The following is a 23,735-nucleotide window of genomic DNA, read 5'->3' as shown; positions in this document are numbered from 1 at the left end:
TGAATTCAAAGAGATGTTATTAGCAAGCTGAAATGCTAAAGAAAGAAACGACCTGATGTTTATATTCCAAAACCAACGATCCAAGACAGGAAAGAACACAAATGGTAGCACTAGAGGTTGACTCGTCTGCCTCACAGGTCACGTTCTGGATTCAAACATCTGCGCCGGTCTGGAGTTTACATGTTGTCCATGTTCATGCATGTTTTTTTTGTTTGTTTGTTTGTTTTTTTCCTGGGTCCTCCAACTTCCTCCCACATTCCCAAAAGATTCATGTTAGGTCCATTGAAGACGGCCTTTGCAGGGTGTACCCCGCCGTATGCGGTGGCCGTCGACGCCATCTACATGGATCTGAAGTCCCTGCGCTTCCGCTTGCGCTAACAGATATGACACAAAAAAATGTGGTGCATAAAGTGTGCAAGTTAAATCATGTCGGTTCATAAACATATTACGTCGCTTTACGAAAAATCGACTATATTAGCATGTTTAGCACGCCAATACGCCCCTCCCTCCCCCGAGCGTGGGATAATGACGTCAACCTGCTTGTCTTTGATCTCTTCCGGCCTCGCCTTTGAACGGTTTGCGGGCAAACGTCCAAGTTGTTCAGTTGAGCTGAAAAGTCGTTTTCATCGCTCATTCGCGCAGAGTCGGCGTCAAATGAGAGTTAGCGTCTTACGTCTCATTTCAAGTAGTAAGTGGAAGTTGTTGCAAGCCTTCTGTCGGTCCGGTACCGATGGGGTTAAATTGTCCTCCTCCTCCTCCTCCTCCTCCTACTCCTCCTCCTCCTCCTCGCCGGTTGATCCGCATAATGGGATGTGCCACCGCGTCGCTCGGCCGCTTTAAGCCCCGCGGCAGGTCAACATATTGAAGGCGGGAGGCGGCGCGACATGGGCCGAGTCTCCCCGTGGCGCTGCGTGGAGTCGCCGCCGCCGCCGCTCGGAGCTCGCCATTATTCCATCTCGGACCGGACACGCACACGGCCGCGCGCGGACGCGTCGACTGCTGTCGCGGAGCCCAAAACGCATCCGGAGCACGCGCATCATCCCGCTATGCCCGCGGCAGCGGCGCGAAGCACACGCACGCCGGCACGGGCGCGTCCGTACGCTCTTTCGCACATGAGGATTCGGAGCGAGACTCGTATCGATACATAATCCGACAATATGGCCGATCAGAGCAACATCCAATCCGCCGCCTCCAAGAGCATCCGGCCCTTCAAATCCAGCGAAGAGTACCTGTACGCCATGAAGGAGGACCTGGCCGAATGGCTCAACACCCTGCACGAGCTGGACCTGAGCGCGGACACCTTCGCCGATGGCCTGGAGACCGGCTGCGCCCTGTGCCGGCACGCCAACAACGTCAACCGAGCCGCGCGGGACTTCCGGCTGGAGCACCCCGAGGCGGCCCAGTCCATGAAGCTGCCCCGCAACGACGTGGTCTTCCAGTCGCGCAACGTCAGCGCGGGCTCCTTCCTGGCCCGGGACAACGTGTCCAATTTCATCGGCTGGTGCCGCCGGGAGCTGCGGATCAAGGACGTGCTCATGTTCGAGACCAACGACCTGGTGGAGCGATGCAACGAGAAGAATTTCGTCCTGTGCCTGCTGGAGGTGGCGCGACGCGGCGCCAAGTTCGGCATGCCGGCCCCCATGCTCGTCCAGCTGGAGGAGGAGATCGAAGAGGAGATCCGAGACCACCGGGGCGGCCTGCAGATGGACCCCGGGGAGCCGGAGGTGCAGAGCCCGCCCGGCGGGTGCCTCGCGCGCACGGAGGACGAGCCCGAGCCGGAACCTTTCGTGTGGCCCCACAAGAGAGTTTTGTGTGACATGAGGAATTTGGACGAGTTGGTAAGTCACCGGGGGGGGGGGGGGGGGGGGGGTTGGAGTGTATTTCGTCATTCCTGCCCTCCACATGTGTGTCCTGCAAAGAGCAACTCAAAAGTCTCAACTTGACAACATTCAGGTAGATCAAACCCTTTCAAATTCCTCTTGAGGATTATCACCGAACAAGTAGATCATCTCAATTTTAAGTACATTCATCAACGCTTCACATGGTTTACAATTTCAATCTCAAAACTGCATCCGCCTCGGCGGACACTGACAGCAGCGCTACTGCGACTGGCAAGCGGGTCTGGCTCTCTCTCGCTGCTGCCGGTTCCGCACATTCGGTGTCATCGTGAAAAAAAACCAAACCAAACGATACCTGATTGTTTTCCCTCTCAGCTTCTCCGCTTCACTTTCCTCACGATGCGCCAACATTTTTATTTTTATCTTTTTAATTGTCACCCTCTTTCTGAATCCGGCCTGCACATTTGCAGCAAAATGGACTAGTCCATTGCACGAGAAGGGAAAGTGGACGCGCTCAATACAATGAAATTTTCTTTAAACGTGTGAATTAAGACTCAAACCATAATAATTGCCTTCAAATTAAGAACAACTTTTTTTGATGAGATCTTTGGTGGCTGTGTTTTGTCCACTTCTCTAAATCACCGTGTCGAACGGCTGTACGGCGAAACGTTTAGGGATGTCTTCGATATCCCACCGAGGGTGCCCGAGTAAAACGACCACGTTACTAGTGAGCCAAAACTGTGCACGAGTTGATCACGACGGGCTTCTAGCGACACTATAAAATTCCACTAGTTATCATCTAGCGCTTCACTAGTCGTACTAGTAGCATGCAGAATTGAACCGGTGCACAGTTTTGCCTCATTGGTAAAATGGGTCTTGCGTTTGACACGAGCGGCGTAGAACTCGGCCATTAGGATGCAACGTCAGATGCAACCGAGCGATCTCGCGGGCTCTAAAGTCAGCTCGATTGACACTATCGGGTAGCTCTCAGTTCACGGTCTTCATTATTACGTGACAATATTCTTGTCCGATATCGACACCCGGTGTGTGTCCAGTAGTGTTGTTGTTTTTTTTTGCACTGCGGTCGTGTGAGAGGCGCGTTACGTTCCATCTCACCTGAAGGGTTAGTTGTGTGTAGAGCAGCTCGACTCGCACGAGAGCGATGTGGTCAACTTTCATGTCATTTGCGTGCCATGGCTGCCTTTATTAGCGGTCATAATCGGTTTTGCTATAGTGCAAACTTTCGGCGCCGCTCACAAATCAGGAAGGTTGTGTATTTCGGATGTCCAACTGGTTCCCTATCGTCGATGTGAACAGTGTGCCTTTGCTTTGATTGCATTTCCCTTCCTGTCATTGTGGTTCAACCTGTTGACCTCTTCCCGGGGCCGCGCATGAGATAGGCAAAGATCGCGTTAGAGGCCAAGCAGCGCGGCGGCAGACACGCTCGAGCGTGAAGTTGATGTTCGCGCCTTGATGAGCGAAACAATGTGTCTCTTTGACGCTGAAAAGACGACAGCACATAGAAGAGGGTTTGAGGGGGAGCGGGGGGCGATCGACAGTCGTGCCGGTCTGACGTGACGATTTCTCCAGACTGTGTACACACTCATCTGACTGAGGATTTATACGACGACACTTATAGGACAAAGGAACAACTTTTTTCCTCTCTCAAAATGAGCTTTTTCATTTGCTTGTCACGCCAGCATGCGTAAACTGCATTTTGTAGCGCACTGTGAACGAGTAATGTAACTTATTATCAAGTGATTGGCAAACTGCCTCTTATTCCTTGACTAATTGCATTCATATGACTAGCGCTGGGAAATGTACATATAACACGATGAGTACGAGCGAGCTGCGTGATCGTTAGCGGTTTTTGACCTCAAATGGTCATCGCTAGCACGCTAATGCTAATCACGATGGCTAACCGCATGTAGCATTTTGCCATCTAAAAATTCTGTACACCAAATTTATACCATCCGCTCAGTACCAACGTAAATGAGAGTAAACTGCATGTTAGTAGTTAGTAATAATAACTTTCTAATAATACATTTCCAAAATATATTTGTTTGTAATAGTGTGTTGGGGAAATTATTATTTGATTATTTGATCAATATTCAATAGGAAAATCCATTTTAAGAAAATTCGATAGTGGCAGCCTAACATGTGACAATACAGTATTGGAAAATATGTATCGCTCAAATTGTGCACAATTCGTTAGTGATGAGAAAGACACTCCAACTGGCGAATGAACAAACAGGTTTGGTCATAAACAGGAGAAAGCTGAAGTGTTGACAAAACAACAGCGACTACACTCTGAGGCAGACATTTATATATCAGATGTTTCTAACGAAAAGTGGATAAAAATGCTGTATTTCTGGCCATTAGTTAAGATGATGTTTATGGAAAAAGTTGTAAATTCTGACAGCCGTAGTCTGTAAGCAGAGAACATGTTCGTGCATGTTAAGTGTTCAGTCTGGGCATGCATGAGTACGTCGCAACCAAAAACAAAAATGATGGAACACAGCGTTGTAATCACCGTGGCGCTTATAAAGGCATCAAATGTATTTAGTGTTGGAAAGCTGGATGGCTAACGACTGGCCTGGCACACACGTTGCCGCATTTCGAGAGCATCATTTCAGTATGTGAAGCGTTTCAAAAGTTGTCGGGTAAACATACGTGGAGTGTGTTCGAAAGGCACGAGGCAATCGTGGCGTCTGGTCCGCTGGCACGCGTTATGCTCATCTGTGACCATGCATTTGTTGTTTTGAGAGGCTCGCAAATTGATCCTGCAGAGTGTTCGGGGGCTTTCCTTTGTGTTCCTATTAAAAGTCGCAGCCTGCCTCGAGATTAGTGTTCCATAATTACTGGAAACCTCATTGCGTTTGGTCATGTCTGTCGGACAAGGAGCGAAAGAAAGTTGCGGGTCTTAATTTTATCGGCCCCCAGCTGTCGGCGCAGACTGGGTGGCTTCTGCTCTCCGCCGTGCAGACAGAGTTCCTGCATCGCACAGGATGGATGCATTTCACTGTTCGCTTAACGACTCTCGCTTTACCTATCGATTTCTAATAATGCGGCATTTTCCGACCGACTCGCAAAGGACCTCTCCATTAACGTCTGCGTTCGCTAATGAGGAAATGTCTTCAGTTACCTCGGGATCGTTGATTTCCCCAAGAAACAAATACAATAGTTGTAAAGTTAGACCGCCTTCTATAAACATGCAGTTGTCCTGTTAGCCACTGACAAGGTAAATATTATGCATGGTAGTTCCAACTGCTTAAATGTCCTCAAAGCAAACAGTTGACGCAGAGCCCGGCGTCGTGTTTGTTTCCCGGTTGCTGCCACTCGCCGCTTGCGCACGTTCACCATTGTCGTTCTTCGGTGATACAGCGACGCCTTTGTCGTTACTCATCTCACCGTGGGACCGCCACACGCTTAAAGTTAAGGAAGTAGACGGCCACTCATTTCCTTCGTCAGACCTTGAGTCAGGGGCACCGTGCGTCAGTGGTTCTGCAACGCAAAGAATATGAGTGACATCATTGGAATACTCATGCAAACAATTCATATCCGTATGGATGCATTTATAAAGATCTGATCATGTCATCATCACTAGAGAGAGATTAAGACATTGACTCCAAGTCCACTCACATTCCACTGTATGCGTTTCGGTATTGTATATTTTCTAGGTTGCTGTTAAGCCTTGAGCGACTCATACAGGCAGTGCAATGCCATGATGTTATCATTTGAAAACATACAAACACCCTGCTTCTAATGCGTACTCGTATTGTGCCCATGTAGCCATCAGTGTGCTGCGTGTATACATGTGAAGACAAAACACCATCCTTTCGACATATTTCCTGCTGGTTCATCTTTTCCCTAACCCGAGGCGTCATACGTTTCGTTTCCATCCCCCACCTCTCGTTGCCAGATAAAGCCAAGAAACAGTACAGTGTGTCTTGTGGTAGACGAATAGACTGTCACTGCTGACAGTGCTGTAACTAAACGTTTGTCACTTCAATCAAAGTCTTTGTTTGGATGGAGATCGGAGCAGAGGTCAGGGCGAAGAAGAGGGAATAGACCGTAGCCTTTAGACTTGTGCTCCAGCTCATGCATTGAGGAAATAAAAAAACAAAACAAAACAAAACCAAAAAAAAAAGCGTAGCAGACAAAAGCGCGTGCGCCCCAAGTGACTTTACTGTACACTCGGCTAAACCTGACTGCAGTGGATGCTGCCGGGAAGAGGGAAGAGGGAAGAGCTCCAGTGGAGAGCGAGAAAAGTAGGTCATCCCTGCCTTGCATTGGCTCACACGCTTTGCTGGGAGAACGTGGCACCACTCGCTGCTTCTGTCTCCATTGTCACATGCTCGCACGCCTTTAAGGTGTCACCGCTTTTAAGGTTCTCCGCACAGTGCCGAATGTGTCTCTCCTCCTGGCTGTGTTAAACATCTGATTTCATTGGCGTGTTGTCTGTTTTATGGCTTCTTATCACACTTGTTTCACGAGATCGGCTGATTGGCCACGTGACGGCTGTTTAACTGCACGTTTATCTGGGCGGCCTTGTGCAGCATCTTCAAGTGGTTGACTTTGGACGGAAACACCTTCTTGGAATGTTGAGAAATGGCTCAGTCATCACTCGATTGCTCTGTGCAGGTATAATAACATTTTCAGCCTAGATAAGCACACGCTACAGCTAAGAAGTATCGGAAAGTGACTTATGTAACATTTAAAGACGTAACCTTTCGCTTTGGGGTCCATTAAACCAGCTATGTGTTCAGATAAAATTCAGCATACTCGGCAGAAACGCCATCTTTTCAGTCAATCACGTAAATGTTGAAAGGCGACAAGTTATTATGTCGCTGTAAATAAGAATCATTGCTTACTTGAATTCGCCTCGGGGCAAGAAATATGATTTCACTTAGCCTTTGTAAACTAAGATACGCGAAGAAAAAACAAGCCAACCACGGTAAGATGAAAACATCTAAATTGGTGCTGGCTCCTTTATGTAGCGTATGGCATGAATGTTACAATTTCATATAATGGGAAAATGTTCAACCTGTTATTCAGCTTCCTATATGTTTTCCATGTTATTATTTTCCGACCCTGATAACCAATTTGTTTTCTGACCGGTATTTGAGTTGTCCCAATGTTCCCTACAAGTCCAATACAAGGAAAAACAAAACCAAAAAACTTCAATTCGAATGTCCGTAAAGTAGGTATATGGCATAGTTTCCACGCAGGAATTTTCATTCATGACAGGAGATCAAATATTTGTTCGCCTTTCACCTTTTAAAATTGCCATATCATCATCACAATTTGAATTGCATTTGAAAACACTGTGTTCTGTCCCTCCCTACAATTGACTCACAGACAGCAAATAGTGGAAATGGGGGGAGTTTCTCTCATACCCAGTTTGTTGAAGTTACTCGAAGCTTGGCGATGATTATCTCTTGTATAACGCTCAGCTCGTGTCGCCGCACGCGAGCGCACCTAAGTTTGAAGAAAAGCACTAAGCCAACATGGATTGTTGACTCATGGACTCTTATTCGCACAGAACCCGTACAGTGAAATAGTCGTACACATTCATGAAGAAAATGAGGACTAGCATGCCAAATCTTGATCTGTCCCCCCCGTCCCCGTCCCCCCTCGCGTTTCCTCTGTTCGCCGTCCCCGAGGGGAAGGCTATCGGTCTATCTCTGCCACGAATTCTCCTTCGTGTGTTTGCAGGTCAGGGAGGCGAGGAATGAAGACGAGTTGACTCGCACTGTGCAGAAAGGACTTGTCAGGGATAGCGAGTGTTATTCCGGTTTAGCCGTAATTTAAACCAAAAGCGCTGTCAGGGCGATCTTTTCATAATCTTTTTGCAGCGAGACATTCCTAACTTCGGATGTTGTGGATCGTTCAGTTTGTCTCTTTTTTTTTTTTTTTTCTTTTTTGAACATCTGCAGATTCTACTCCGAGCATCTCATGTGGCCACCATTCATTTATAATTCATCCATCAGTTTTTCAGCAGCTTCTTTCCAATATTTCCCACCTGACCTTGTCTTTCTCTCCCCCCCCCCCCCCCCCCCCCCCCCCCCGCTTGGGAAGAGCACACATTTAATTTGAAGAGGGAAATACTTCAACAAACGTCGAGGGGCTCAGCCTTCGGAATAAAATATGTGACCTCATGCAGCTGAACAGCTGAGAGAAGCAGAGAATGAAGAAAAAAAAATGATGGCAAACTGAAACACTGAAAAGGGAAGGCCGTGTGTGTGTGTGTGTGTGTGTGTGTCTGTGTGTGCCTGTTACCATGGAAATGGTTCCATTAAGTCACAGGCTGGGGTTTTTCCAAACAGGGCTACTCACAAAATGAAAATGGCAGTGACGGAGCAGACAGAAAGAGGGCAGGCGTTTACATACGCTGCAGCAATGTAAGCAAACAAAGCACAGCGGGTGATTCCACCCTTTTCATTTTGCAGGAGCCCCCCCCCCACCCAAAAAAAGGAAATTAGAGTCTTCTCCACACACCATAATACAGGTGAAGGTGGCACTTCTTTCATCCCATAAGCCTGTTGTGCTGCAGCCTCAATGTATAAAGGACGGGAGTTGTTGGCGTGATGCATTCTAATCTCATCTGCATGTTCATAGCTCATTGCCATCGGGCGCCGCGTCAAACATCTTTTTATTTAACACAGATTCATTTGACCCACTTGAACGTTATTGTACCGGTGACACCAGCAGCGGTGTCACGGCAGGGCTCTCTCTCTCTCTCTCTCTTACGATCTGCTGTGTTTTATTTAAATTCCAATTTGTCTCCCCCCCGGTAACAATATTATAAATAACACAGACAACACAAATGATTTGTGATGAATTTTAAATCATAACAGATGATTTTAAGTATCTAGCAGAGGTACAGTTTATCAACAGCATTTGTTGCTAAGCAGAATTTGAGGAGAACACATTCAGTTCACAATTGAATTGCTGCTCGGTGTTACATTTAAAACACAAAGGCAAATTCGTATTGCGGTAGTAAAGATAGGAGGCATAGACTGACGTGACACGTCCAACAGACATCAATACAGAAATATAAATAATAATGGACCGAACCTCCAATGTGCGACTGCCACGATTACTTGAATGTGAGTCTGCTTACATCACACGACCTCGAGTGTATTTTCTTTGTCTCTTTGCTTTGATCAAATTATATCCATGTGTGTTTTTTTTTTAGAATTGATTTTGATTATTAAAATTAGGGCCCGATTGATTAATCGGTTGATATCAGCCCTTTTCAAATTGGCAAATATTGTCCAATTCTTTTCCCTTTTCCCCCCCACATATTATCACATTACAACGTACTGGAAGACAAGGATAATGACATTTAAAAAAACAAAAACAAAAATCAGCTGATTTTTGTTGATTCATCGTTGTTGTAAAGTTAAACAAATACGGAAGACAAAGTCAAATGTTCTGCCTGTAATTCATATCTTTATTGTTGTAAGTCCTAAGGGACCAACAAAAAAAAAAAAAAACTTTGTTTTTTCATAAACTCCATATATCGGGCCCTAATTAAAATGCTAAGTTATTGCATCGTTCACGAATTGTGCTCCGCTATTTCGAAACGTAGGGTTTTCCCCGTTCACACACGTAGAAAAAAGGTTCTAGCAATCTTCTTCCTTTGCTTGATTTATGTTCTGTAAGCCAACAAGATCCGGCCCACTTGTTTGCGACAGATGCCAAGAACAACACGCGAGTCGTCCAATCCTGAGCGCGCCCGAGGCGGAGTAGCACAGGCAGATCTCGCCCCACCCGGCAGTCGCGTCTGACTCCGGTTGCCTAATAAGCAGCCCCGACCACAGCAAGGGCGATGGCTCGCCGTCACGAGTTCAAATCCAGCTGGCGGCGCTGGCCTGCTGACTTCATCATCATCATCACCACCCCCACTGCTACCACTCCGGTTTCTGGGCTCCCTCCCTACCATCGCTTGATAATGCCACTGCCAGATACAATGTCATATAGTACAGAGCGTATTCATTGGCATGTTTTTTTTGTGTGTTTTTTTTTTTTTCCCCCAAAATAAAAATGGAAAATTAAGCAAGGAAGTGCTCCTAACGTGGTAAGAGAAACAGGTGGCACACCGAGATGCTAAGAGCGGCGTTGGCAGGAAAATAACGCACGCTTCAAACGTACATAATCCAGACTTGTGTTGCTTTTTTTTCCACAATTACAGGCGCCTGACCAAACGTGACCTCATATTGGCGCCACAGACACAGCGGCACAGGAAGCGGTCACCGCGGAGCTAATCGCTAACGCGTGCGTTGTCTTTCGTTCCTCTCAGGTCCGTGAGATTCTGGGCCGGTGTTCGTGTCCGGCTCAGTTTCCCATGATCAAGGTGTCAGAAGGAAAGTACAAAGTGGGAGACTCCAGTGCACTGATCTTCATAAGGGTATGTACATCACTCTCTGTCTGCATCATCAAACATGATTCTACTTAATGACATGTTACTATGAAGTGGACAGTTCAAAATGTGACTCCAGGAATATTTAACTGCTTTAAATCCCTTTTATTTAAACAACTTCAATTCAACTGTTGCACGCAGTATACAATTACTGTAGCTATGATGTAGTCAGCTGGATTTAACCTGTACTTCGCCATTATTACTATGTTCTTTTAAGGTCTGCTCGATTTGCATCAAACCATATGGCGGTATCATAAAAATACAAAAATTAAAAGAAATCTGGAGGAAAAAACAGAGGGCTGTCTCAGCATGTTAAAGAGCTGTTTTTTGTTGTTGTTTTTGTTTTTATCCTCACAGTCTGAAAGTGTAATCGCACTACAGTGGACTGAAAATATATTAACCTCCGATTTGGTCCAACTTTTAAACCAATTCTCCCATAGGAAATAATGGAAATGTTTATTCATCCGTTCAGGTTCAAAATGTCCACATCATAAAACCGTTATCAAATGCACAGACGTTTTTTTCCCCCCAGGTAACATTGTAACATTCTTAACTCTCGTACGAGTGTGAATCGTATGTACGTAATGTATATGTTAAAACAATAACATCATCTATCATATGTCGTGGGAAGGACGCCTTGACGTCATCTATGTGGTTTTACCCTCTTAAGAGTCACACAAGTGTAAAAAGAAATTAACCACAGTCTCAGCCCAACTCCGTTTTATTTATAGAACACAACCGCAGCTGAAACAAAGTGCTGTACACAAATACACATCCGTAGATCATTTTACACTTGACACTATGTGAGTCCCAGGATGCATGTGCCTGGAAACAATGAGTCCCATCCCCAGAACAGTGAGTCCCTGCGACTTGTCATCCCGAAATACAGATACAGTTATCCTCTGCTATATGACGATTGTTGCTTTTTATTTGTACCATATTGTTGTGTTATCCATTGCTCTTGCTCTCTCTCAATATATTATCATAATATATATTTTTAGGACAATATATTTTCCCCAAAACTATCACAACAAACGATAATATCGTTGTGGTTTTTTATGCCGCTGATATAATGATGTTATAGAGCATAATAATTCAAGTAGATCCTTTTTAAGAACAATTTCAATTCTAAAGAACATTGAACGCTGGTATTGTAATGTAGAACAATAAATAAAATATCTTAGCTAGTAAATAAAAAATATAATTAAATCAAACTCTGGTCCTGTCCTTAAAAAAAAATAAGTTGGAACATAGGTATAGAGTCATTAAACCACTAAAGAAGCTCAAAAGATGTCTTAAAGCTTGCCAAATTTGAATCCGTTAAAAAAAATCGTTACCACGACAATGAAAATGTATCGAGTCCAAAAAAAAAAAAAAAAAGACTCCCGTGTCCATTGTATGGAAAAATTAATGAGACATAAAACAAGGGCAGAGTCTCATGCTATTATAAAGGGCAAGGAATAAAAACGTGTTTTAAAAATGGACATTGAGGCTGCTTGTCTAATGTGCACCGGTAGGTCTTTCTCATAGTTTGGGACAAATAATGCTAATAAAGCTTCCGCTTAGACTTCAACTTTGATGACGCTATACGCCAGGTGAGTCTCTTAACGTTAAGATGAAATAAAGCTTATGATGCACGTTCCATTCTTCTTTCATTATTGATTTATTGGCCGTTTCACGATATGATTCAGCCAGGACCGATATGTTCCACTTTCGTTGCTATGCTAATAAAAAGAAATAAACATAAGAAACACTGAAATAAAAACATACATAAATATTTCTGTGTGAGTAGGTCCACCTTGTCAACATATCACTTGGACTGTAACTAAATAAAAAGGCTTTCAAGGTTTAGGTTTAACATACTGTACTACACGAGACTGCAATATCGCAACAAGTTTGATTTCCAGCTCTGTTTTATGCTAATCTCGGCACTACATTATTCCCCCCTAATCCTCATCGGTCCCGCCCAAAAACTAAAGGAAAACGCAATCGTCCAGTCTCGGGCGATGTGCTGATGTCTTGCACGACGATGGTTCAACCCCTTGAGTTTTCCTGTCAATTCAAAGACTTTTCAGCTGTTTTGAATTTTGACTTTCCACTGTATGTATAGCAGCACTGTGATTGCACTCTCGGTTGGCTGTTTTTAAATTATTTGTACTTTTTCCCAGCGAGACACAAATAGAGCTTGAAGTCATTTCCTGCATTGGCTTACATCTCAGTTGTCGTTCGGGCAAGCAGCACTCTTTGGCTCACTTTCCAGATGAAGACCAAACCTCACAGGACCGGCTGGGGAGACTGCTGGACAGTATTGATTCGGTCTCGCTTGCCTAAATGGTGCCCCCCCCCCCCACCCCCCACCCACCCCCGCCGCATTAACGGGCTCTTTGGATGGTGTACCAAATTGTGTGCATTTACAGCCTCGATCTGCCCCACTGCCAAGGCCGATAAACATTTCTCAGTGAGCGGCTGCACCTTATCAATATAGCACTCGTAACTCGCAGATCTAAATAAAAAAGCTCTCCGAGCATCATCATCTAAGGGCAGAATGATTGCTACAGCTTTTGCATTAGATCTCATGAGACTGTGCAAAGGTGCCTAATATTCTGACTGCTAAGTGCATGTTTTGCTATAATTCTTTAGCATGACTATACATGTGCACCCTATATGACTTATCTTACCAGTACTGCCGTAGTAGTTCATTTTTTTTGAATGGCATGTGATTGATCAATGTGATGCTGTGTCGCCACTCGTGACATTATTTATGCGTATGTGCATTGTAGGGGTGTGTATGTGTGTGTTTGCGTGTGCTCATCTGCCATTCTGGGAGCGTTTTCACTTGTCAGATTAGTTCTCTTCACGCTGTCTCCGCCTTCTCCTGGTTCCTCACTAAGGATGGCAGCGATTATGCATATGCCCGAGCAGCCATACAAGTGCGGCCAACATGCCTCTTTCATTCTACTGAGCAGAAGAAGCTGGGGCCACATTGAATGCCCCCCCCCCGGCAAAAAAGAAAAGCTATTCAGCGGCTCAAGCTTTGTCAAGGGTCTCGGGGCTAAACAAGGCCACGAAACAGATGAAGCAAACAGGCAATTGATCAGAGGGGTAGTTCATAGTGTTTCTTTTACTCAAGGGAGGCCACTTTTACTGGGACGGATGCTTTCAGTCACAAATATAGGATTTGATCGTCAAAATGAGAGAGGAAATTGCTTCAACACGTGCATTTATTAAGATGCTGTTGCCATAGGAACAGGGATTGAGTGTCTCGATGCCTCAGCAGCTGAGCCAGCGAGGCAAAGTGGGAAAAAGCTCCCTGAGCGTCTTATCAGCCAGCTTGTGGAATCTGGAAATAAATATATGCTTTAAAATTTATGAGTTGAAAAAAAATGAAACAAAGAGATGGTTGCGATTGCTACAAGACACCAAAATAAAATAGAGTGTGATGTTGAATGATGTAATGGATGCTTTGGCACGAGGTGCTGTAAATCTGCGCAGATATTGGTTTTATATCTGCTCACTGGAGCATCACTTAGTCACTCTAATCGTAAAAAAATTTAGTATTAAGTGATCTGTTTTGATTCAATTTATGCCTCACTTTATACAGTGGAAAGATAATGCTGGATGCTTCTAAAAATGCTTTGAAAAATGAACATCTGAGGAACTACATATCCTAAGAAAAGGAAATAAATGATCAAGAATCCGATGATATTCACACAAATATAGATTTTATAACCGATTTGATAAAGCTCCACAAATGTACAATATGTGCAACGCCTGAACATGACACATTTTCCTTTTTGCCTTCCTCTTTAAAATGTTTTGTTTCCTTTCCAAATCTGCTTTCCAGTTGGTGTATTTTTATGGAATTTCACTGAAAATGCACACTGCGTATTTGTTAGATTGTATTTGAGCATGTTGTAACATGCAAAATGTCTTTCAATTGTGAGCGAATGTCATTCCTCACCCTGAAAAAAAGAAAAAGCCAACAGACTGAAATTAAACTGCTAGTTTCGACACATTTTGTTAAAATTTGAGATAGTTTGATTTGATTTTACAAGACTATGACATTGTATCATATTTTTAGAGCATACCATGTAATTTGTTCCAGAACCAGACTTTTCTTTAAAATAATAATTTATTTCAAATGGTATGACCTTCAGGCCGTTCTTCTGTATTCATTTGTGTTTTCAATATCTACCCTGGCACAAAAGAGAGAAATAATACCAGAAGTATTATTACCAAAAGTATTACACCAAAAGTACATGTGGCGAATCAAAATCGAAGAAAGTAACTAAACTAAACAACAACCCCAATTCCAATGAAGTTGGGATGTTGTGTTAAACATAAATAAAAACAGAATACAATGATCTGCAAATCATGTTCGACCGATATTTAATTGAATACACTACAAAGACAAGATATTTGATGTTCAAACGGATGAACTTTATTGTTTTTAGCAAATAATCATTAACTTCGAATTTTATGGCTGCAACATGTTCCAACAAAGCTGGGACAGGCTCATGTTTACCACTGTGTTACGTCACCTTTTCTTTTAACAACATTCAATAAACGTTTGGGAACTGAGGACACTAATTGTTGAAGCTTTGGAAGTGGAATTCTTTCCCATTCTTGCTTGATGTACAGCTTCAGCTGTTCAACAGTCCGGGGTCTCCGTTGTCGTATTTTACGCTTCATAATGCGCCACACATTTTCAATGGGAGACAGGTCTGGACTGCAGGCAGGCCAGTCTCGTACCTGCACTCTTTTACTACAAAGCCACGCTGTGGTGACATGTGCAGAATGTGGTATGGCATTGTCTTGCTGAAATAAGCAGGGGCGTCCATGAAAAGACGTGGCTTGGATGGCGGCATATGTTTTTCCAGAACCTGTATGTACCTTTCAGCATTAATGGTGCCTTCACAGATGTGTAAGTTACCCATGCCATTGGCACTAACAAAGCCCCATACCATCACAGATGCTGGCTTTGCATCCATAACAGTCCGGATGGTTCTTTTCCTCTTTGGCCCGGAGGACACGACGTCCACAATTTCCTAAAAATATTTTAAATGTGGACTCGTCCGACCACAGAACACTTTTCCACTTTGCGTCAGTCCATCTGAGATGAGCTCGGGCCCAGAGAGGCCGGCGGCGTTTCTGGGTGTTGTTGATAAATGGCTTTTGCTTTGCATAGTAGAGTTTCAAGTTGCACTTACGGATGTAGCGCCCAACTGTATTTACTGACATTGGTTTTCTGAAGTGTTCCTGAGCCCATGTGGTGATATCCTTTACACATTGATGTCGGTTTTTGATGCAGGACTTGGGGTTGTACATCTACAAAGACACGCACACACAAAAAAACTAAAATAGTATCATTTTTTTTTTTTGTACTTGTACTTCGATAGTAATACCAGACAAGCAGTGAAGCTGTCACCAGCTTGAAGCCAGGTCAGTTGAGAGTAAGCAGTTTATGCTCTGGTAGAGATAAGCAGATCAGCTGTTTTGACGCAGCATCATGCAGGAGGGGAGCCGAGCGAGCCAGATGACGAGACGAGTGGATTGACGGCAAACGTATTACAGAGAAGGTGGGGTCAGACATCCGTGTCTGTGGCCTCTTCCTGACTGCCATTATGCCACGTGTGATGTGCCCAAAATACATTTTGCGGGCCCCGCAGACCCAGGTACGACCTTTTCAAACATGTGGCAGGCGGCACCTATTACACAACACGAGGCGGCGCGGCGCGTCAGGCTTCAGCGAGGACAGCTTCTGCCTGGAGGGAGTGTGCCTCTTTGCTGTGATCTTGTGGATGCGTGTGCCTCCAAGAGCAGCGAAGTGACAAATCCACTGCTGGGGGTACCCACACCTTCCTACTTTCTCCGACAACTAAATTGCCATAGAGTACAACGGGGAGTGAGTTGTTAGCATGCTAATTTCACCACGCCACCCTCTGAGGGAATAGCAAAAGCAAAAGGCCAAAATGAAAGCCTTTATTGGCTCTTCATTCTGCTACCTTTTCTGTTTAATTGTGTGTTGGCATGGCAACAGACGGCTCTCTTAATGACAGCAGCTGGGAGTGATGGAGGAGAAAGGAGGTGTGGGGGAGGGTGACACAAGGGGGCATCGAGGTGTTATGTAACATCTTCGCAAGCTGTCCCACTTGAGGAATTTGCATATCTATTGACTGTTGTGCTGCACTACATGAAAAAGATTCATTCATTTTACATTTCCGTGAACGGCGATGTGATGTGTCTGTTTTGTCTGTTGAAACCTTGTTTTGTGTGTTCTCCCCTCAGGTCCTTCGTACTCATGTGATGGTGCGTGTCGGAGGGGGCTGGGACACGCTCGAGCACTATCTGGACAAGCATGACCCGTGTCGCTGCGCTGCCTTTAGTGAGCACACTCCCTTTTTGCTCTTTGCAAAAAAAAAAAAAATAAATAAATAAAAAAGCCACATTTTAGCATCTTGTTTGAGTCACAACTGATTTACGGCTATAAAAACAAATAATACGCAATGGATGAGCTGTGTTCAGAAAAGCTGTGGACACCGTAAGAGTCAGACATGAGAAGAAATTCAAAATATATCCGTTCATTGCTATTCAGCTTTGTGTGCACTCTTTTTATTCCATTTTGACCTCTGACTCATTGGACGTTAGCCAAGAAACGAACACGTTCATCCAGGTTTGGTAATGGAAAATGTGCAATAACCTCTCCCAGTACCTGAAAGTACCTAACTTTAATATTGCAATAACTCTTTACAAGCAGGTCCAAACTGTTTCTGAAGTAGTGATGTCATGAAGTTTGGACAGCTGATGCAAGCTGCAATTACATTTAGTCAGCGCCGCATAGTTAACCACTTGGGTCACATCTTGATCGAGGGCCCGTACGCAACAGTTTAGCCGCACTCATGCGATCCCAAAAAAAAAAAAACGTGATTTGATTGTCTTTGATTCGCTTTCTGTTATTAAACCACGTCCACTTGTCGCCTCGCAGCCCATCGCTACCATCAGGCCAAGGCCGGTGGCCAAAGTCAGGGAGGCCAGAGTAAGTCCTCAAGTGCACATTCATCCCGCTCCACAAGTCCTGGTCCACACTGGCGAAACGATGGCACGGCACCTTACAAGCCAGCCGACAGACGCTCGCTGGAGCCCTCCTCCGCACCTTGTGCCTCTTCCGCTTCCACGAGGCCTAGCCACCCTCAGAACCCCTCCGCCCCCACTGAACCCGAACCTCGTACTGGTCTGCCACGGCCCCCCAGAGACCGCTCGGAATCTCGACCTTTCAATCCTCTGAGGTGAGTGTGCGTGTCTATAAAGTGTGGATTAGAGCGCTTTCATGATACAGAAGCAATCGAGGTCATCTTTTGCCACTTGCTCGTTTGTGCCACCCGGTGGGGCAGACAGAGGAAAAAAAAGAATTGAACATATGCACAACAAGTGCAAATGCCAGGAAGCAGATTAGATTAGGCCAGATCAGACTGATCTAATCTCAGGTGACATTGCCGTGATAAATCCTCTTTAGCCAGCCACTCTTCAGCACCTTCTAGTGGAGAATATTAAACAACACGCTCTCCTTCCTCTAACTTGTCACTCTCCAATCGTTCGTTCTCTGACCTAGGCATGAAACTTGATTACTTCATTTTTTTTTTCTTTCTCTCGCTTAATTTGAACAAACAACCTCGGATGTACTTCAGAATTGGCATCTTAGTGATTGGATAGTCGTGACAAATCCACTTTCAGTGGGAAAATATCATTGTAGACAAAATGATGTGGTTATTTTGTTCCGTATTTAGCAATGCCACTGAGTAGATGTAAAGTCAAGATCACTTTCAAATTAACTGCGAGTGGGTGTTGTATTCCAAACTAGAGAAATTGTAATTGGCCAACTATCCCCCGACAACTGTTCAAAGCTAACTGGGGAAGTAGGTCAACAGGTGGACTGGCTTTCTGCAGGCAATGACCATGTTAGGACATATATATTTAATTCCTATGGATGACTAAATTGGTGTTTTGCAACAATCATCCATGATAGATAGAGCCTAAAAACAAAATGATATAGACTGTATTTCACATCACTGAAAGACAATAACAAATGAATGAGTTAGAACGAATATAAATCTTTTAGAAAACCTTTTTCGTTTTGTGTCTGTTTTTGATCACGAACAGGTAAGAAATAGGCAAAACACTGTTTATTTTACAGTCTGTTCGTACGCTTGGAAGCACATCACAGTCTTTATATATCGACCTTAGCTCTTATCATCCTCGTCAAAGTGAACAATGAGAGCTGATTATACACTTAGAGTGGATAGTCCCATCGGCGCGTTGCAACGGAACAGTGCCTAATTGAGAAATAGCAGTACTGTGTGTTTAGTTCTAATCCTCCCACCTGACGATAATCCCTCTGGCCGTCACAGCCCGCTGTACAGAGGAATACTGAGCCTCGGGTCAGTTAAATATGTCATCAGTCAGGTTGTCACAAATCTACTCTATTATGGAACTTTATGAAGTGTATCGTTTGAAAAGTTGCTATGACACAAAAGTGTTGCTTCCTTGAAAAATGACTCAGGGAAAACATGATGCAGCAAATATGCGTGGTAAACGCGCACTACGAGAAATAATATGTGAAATTTAAATGACTCTCCCCTTCTCACGTTTCAGGACGAGGGAGACAATGTTGCCGGTGACCAGGCGTCTCTCCGGGGACAGTGACTCTTCCGCAGCGTCCTCCAAAGGAGGAGGAGGAGGAGGACGTCTCTCTCTCAGTGGGACATCACACCGCTCTAGTGAAGAGGTTGTCTTACTTGTCAATCGCAAGGAGGGCAAGCACGTGATTGAGAGGCCCGCAAATCAGAGCACACCGCGCAGCGCGTTGCCGCGTGCACGCAGCCAGTCTCGGGAACGCTCAGTGCTCACTTCCGCACTGAAACCTAACCCGCCTCAAGCGTCTGATGGAGGACGAAGCCCACGGACAGAGAGGGGCAGATCCCTTGGTAACGAAGGTCCCAGAAGGTTGCACGCTCCTCGTTCGCACAGCCAGAGTAAAGTACCTGGCCATACGCGGTCTGGTGAAGCCGTACCGGGGTCCGGTCCCAGCCACAGGGATACTCAACCGGCAGAGAGACGAGAGGACTCTTGCAATAAACAAGCGCCCCCGTGGTCTCCTAGAACAGGTGGTGTGTTGTCCAAGAGGCAGTCGTCCTCGTGCTCCAACTCGCCCATTAAAGGAGTCCACAGCAACAACAACAACAACAGCCCGAGTAAGAAGACAACAAACAGTCCCAGACTCCCTCGCTTGCCCTCCGGAGGGAAAGGCAGACTGCTGCCCCCAGTCAATTCAGGAGGACGACGATCTCCTCATTCAACTCCCCGAAACTCTCACCATCACGCTGCCCACCCTCCTCGATCGTGCCACGGCCCTCGACCAGATGGGAGAGGCCTCAGTAGAACCTGGTCTGGTCTGGGCCGTCATGAGCCTGAGGACGAAGGACTTGGCTGTGGCTTCCAGATGCTGCCAGCTTTGGACCCCCAGAGAGAGCAAGACCTGTATCGCAGCTTTGAAGCTGAGTATTTAGCCAACACGCAGCAAGCCAGAGGAGCGTCGAGTAAAGTAATGGGCCAGCATGGCCCTAGAACCCATTCGGTACCAGCGCTCAGTGATTCTAATATCACAGATTCTGCTTATTCATCCTCCAACTCCTCCTCTTCGTCCTTGAACGTGGGTGCAAAGATAGGAGCCCTGCCGGACCTCAGGGAGTCCAAAAGGACGAATCCCTGCCACTTTCCCTTAGATGACCCTTTGACTTTTCATGGAGGGGGTCTCAAGAAGCTCCCGGCCATCTCTAGCTCCATGGGGCAGAAAACACATGTTTCTTGTCCTGGAGACGCGAACAGACTTGTGACTCAGGTTGCTCCCCAAACTGCCCACTGTACAAATATGAATGGAGACCACGGGGGCCAACAAGATGACGGATGGCACAAAACCTCCCAAGCAGACGTTCCTCTGGAGACTCACCAGCCAAGCTTAGCATATGATGGACAGAATAGTGACGGTAGTGACGACATCCCGCCTCCAGAGGCGCGTCCTTCAACTGTGCCCCTGCCCTTATCTGAGGATTGCTCCTTCCAGGACTCCTCCAGTGAAAACTCTTCAATGTGCTTCAGCCTAAGCGAATCCCACTCTGAATCTCCCCCGCCGACGTCTCCCCTGGCCAATGGCGACGCAGGCAGAGGAGGACTGCCCTCTAACAAAGAACAAAAGAAGATTTCCAAACACAAACCTGCAACCAGAACGAGGCCTCGTGCTGACAACGGCCCGGCAAACAACCCCTCACGCATCCCCACGCTGGTCGGCTTCAGAGACGCGCAGGTTTCACCCTGCCACACGCCGCCACTCTCCCCTCGTAACTCCCGCCGTCCCGCTTGCAACATCCTGCACCCGGCCATCGCTGATGGCGTTCATCCTCAACCTTGTTCTCCCGCCAGGGGCAACAAGGATCGCGCCTACCCTGGAAAGTCGGGGAGCCTGGATACTGAAGCTTGCATGTAGCTTACTGTTGACTACTGTGTAAAAAAATACTTTGGACTGAGTTATAGACTGTTTTATTGCATGTTACATTGCTTTAATTTTGCACTCTAGCCAAATCATTTATTACCAAAGGAATGGTGTTTGACATGACTTTTACGATCATTCATTTTAAGGTGTGCTTGTGGAACATTTTGCCAATAATAAGGTGTTTTTTGTTTTGTTAATTTTTTAAAAACTTGACACTTACAGAGCGATAGAGAGAGCATATGTGCTGCCATGTGCAGGGTAGGGTCAAGTGCCAGAGATTTCAAACTGCAATTTTTCCAATCACAAAACCTTAGTCAGATAGATTGACGCCCTCTTGTGGTTTGCTTACGGCCTTGCAAGTAAAAAAAAAAAAAAAACTGCTATCGTTTCCTTACTAGAAGTCTTCTTTGGCTCAACATCGACATATTTACAATATACACATGGGTTAGATTTTCTTTGATGCAGTACAACTGTTTAACTTACACTTTTTAATTGTTATTTATGGGCCAATGACGGTTACATTGCTTTGTTGTCATTTTCACTGACAGAAATGTGGAGTTTTTGCCTCCGACCAAACTACTTAAGAACCCACACGTGTACAGATGTCAGTTGCTTAGTAGAGAATGAATGTGTAAATACAAATACATGTTTATGTGGCCGCTGAGGAATGTGGGTGCTTTGTATATAAGAATGCAATGAATATAATGTACATATTGGCTGTATTAAGTCCTGGGCTGCCTTAGCTATGCAATATTGGGTGGTGAAATGCCTTGACAATTCCCTTTGCCTTAAAATATTTTCACAGGTTAGGTTTTGAATGTTTCTGTTAAAAAAAAAAATCACAACACTACATTGCCATCATTTTCTGGTTATTTGAATTGCATGAATGGAATAAGAATGTTGAAAATTGCAAAGGTCATTGCCCATTTTAGCGACATATGAATTAATGTCCTTCAATGCCATTAGTTTTGACAACCAAGAAAACACGCAAGGAAAAATAACCCGTTTGAGCAAAGCTAGCATTGTTTAGACCGTAACAGTCTTCATCATAGAAAGACAATACCCACATTTCCATACCCCGAGGATACCGTATGTCCTAATGCAATGTGATGCACAACATCTTTAAGCAGTATGATGAGATTTCATTGGTAAACGAGGACTTTAACTTGACTCTCTGCATAAATAATACATTGGCTACTGTGACTGGATATAAAGGTTCTTTTATTACCTCCGTGAAATACTACACTCCAGCTTGTAATAGTGCTTCTGATATGTGTTTAATAAGGTGGTTCCTTTATTCATTTACTTAATTGTATTAAGTAAAAAAATAAGGGAATTGTTGTGTCAGTGCCCTGCAGACCAAACTAAGAAATGGTTCAAATGAATGCTTTTTCTCACTATTTTTTTTTTATTTTTTATTTCATGTCTCAAAATGTTTTTTTTTTTTTAATGTAATGGTCTATGGAGACATGGCAGGGAATTGACACATTGACTGGGCTTAAAAGGACTGTGCATATATTTGTGTACATACTGTACGAGAGGGATGCAAGGGGTTAATGTTGGTCGTATTTATTTATTTATAAAGTGATGTCTCATTGGACTTGCGTGGCATCCTTGACCAAGATACTGGAAATGAAATCTGTTGAAGGAAAGCCAAATGTGAGCCCTTCGTGTGGATTATCATGATCATAAACTAAAATTCAAATGATCCCAAAACTTGATCATCGTTTGTCTGCCCCCGACCAGCAAAATCTGAGTGTTTAGAATATCTTGTATGCGGTTTTCACTCGAGTCAATCTATAAAATGCACTCATTGTCAAACTTTGATGTACAAAAGTGAGCAATACTTCACTGTTCTTTTCAAGGGTGAAAAAGCTGTTGTTCTTGTAATAAATGCTTTCCTTCTGAAATCTAAGAATGAACTGATTGAATGATTCTAGTTCATTATGTCTTCCTCTGCAGTTCTTAAAGAGGAGGAATATAATGTTAATCTGTGCAGATTTATAAACGGGATGGCACAAATATGGAAAAGCGTGTGCAGATTCTCAGTCGTCCAGGGGGCCACAAAAGCTGTAGTGGGCCACAAAAGCTGAATCGGCAACTGAACTCATGTTGAAGACATCAAAACTTTAATACAAAAAGGCTTTTTAAATTTTAAATTGTATGTGCAGATCGTTACCATAATTATGCCTTTGGTCAAATTGGAGTTGCTGCTGTTGTGGCTGTTTTTATTGCCACGTTTGCACCAATCACACTTGGCTGATCATAAACAGTGAAATACCATCATGACATTATGACTCCTAATTTACACATCACGAGTACTCCATCATATGAGTCTTCACTATTCGATTGCACGCGTAGTATTCACTATTTGTGGGTCAAAAAACAAATGCACTGAGCAGTTTGTTGAGTTGTGTACTTAAAATGTATTTTGAACCCGAGGTCAATAGCACTTTCAGTTTAACTCTGCATTCATTAGAAAACAACCAGCAGAGAACCCGTTAAAGAGCGCATTCAAATACTCCTTCAGCAGAAAATGATTGTAATACGCCACAAGACTAGTGACTAACTTGTGAAGAATATTTAGCATTATATTTTAAATAACAGTGCACCAATATAATGTAGCCCCATTAGCTAGATATATATATATTTTCTGTGATTCTGTCTACCACTACATTTATTTAATTTGTCTTTTTTTTTTTTTTTAATATTATTATTATAATTATTATTATTATTATCAACTTTGAATGAAACATGTAGTTGTCAAGGCTCGGCCTTAGTTAAAAGGACCAAGCAGTTCAAACATATCTGGACAGTAATAAAACAGTTTTTGTGTTTTTAAGCCACTTTACCACACTTTAAAAATTTTTTTTTTTTTTTTAAGATCCTTCCGTGTGTGTTTACAAAAGTTCTTTTTGCGAAAAGA

General features: G+C 44.3%; 1 protein-coding gene across 1 annotated transcript; it reads left to right on the top strand.

The window, feature by feature from the left end:
- The first annotated feature begins 817 nt into the window (after nucleotides 1-817).
- On the top strand, nucleotides 818-22,712 carry gas2l1 (growth arrest-specific 2 like 1). The gene is made up of 5 exons (XM_061671580.1): nucleotides 818-1,838; nucleotides 10,147-10,254; nucleotides 16,555-16,651; nucleotides 17,252-17,552; nucleotides 18,916-22,712. The coding sequence occupies exons 1-5, from the start codon at nucleotides 1,158-1,160 to the stop codon at nucleotides 20,801-20,803; spliced, it is 3,075 nt and encodes a 1,024-aa protein (XP_061527564.1). The 5' UTR covers nucleotides 818-1,157; the 3' UTR covers nucleotides 20,804-22,712.
- The last annotated feature ends 1,023 nt before the right edge of the window (nucleotides 22,713-23,735 follow it).

Source organism: Phycodurus eques, chromosome 3, assembly GCF_024500275.1.
Source record: "Phycodurus eques isolate BA_2022a chromosome 3, UOR_Pequ_1.1, whole genome shotgun sequence".
In the NCBI taxonomy this organism is placed as follows: Eukaryota; Metazoa; Chordata; class Actinopteri; order Syngnathiformes; family Syngnathidae; genus Phycodurus; species Phycodurus eques.
The sequence above is the reverse complement of the archived record's forward strand: the minus strand, read 5'-3'. Positions and strand labels throughout refer to the sequence as shown.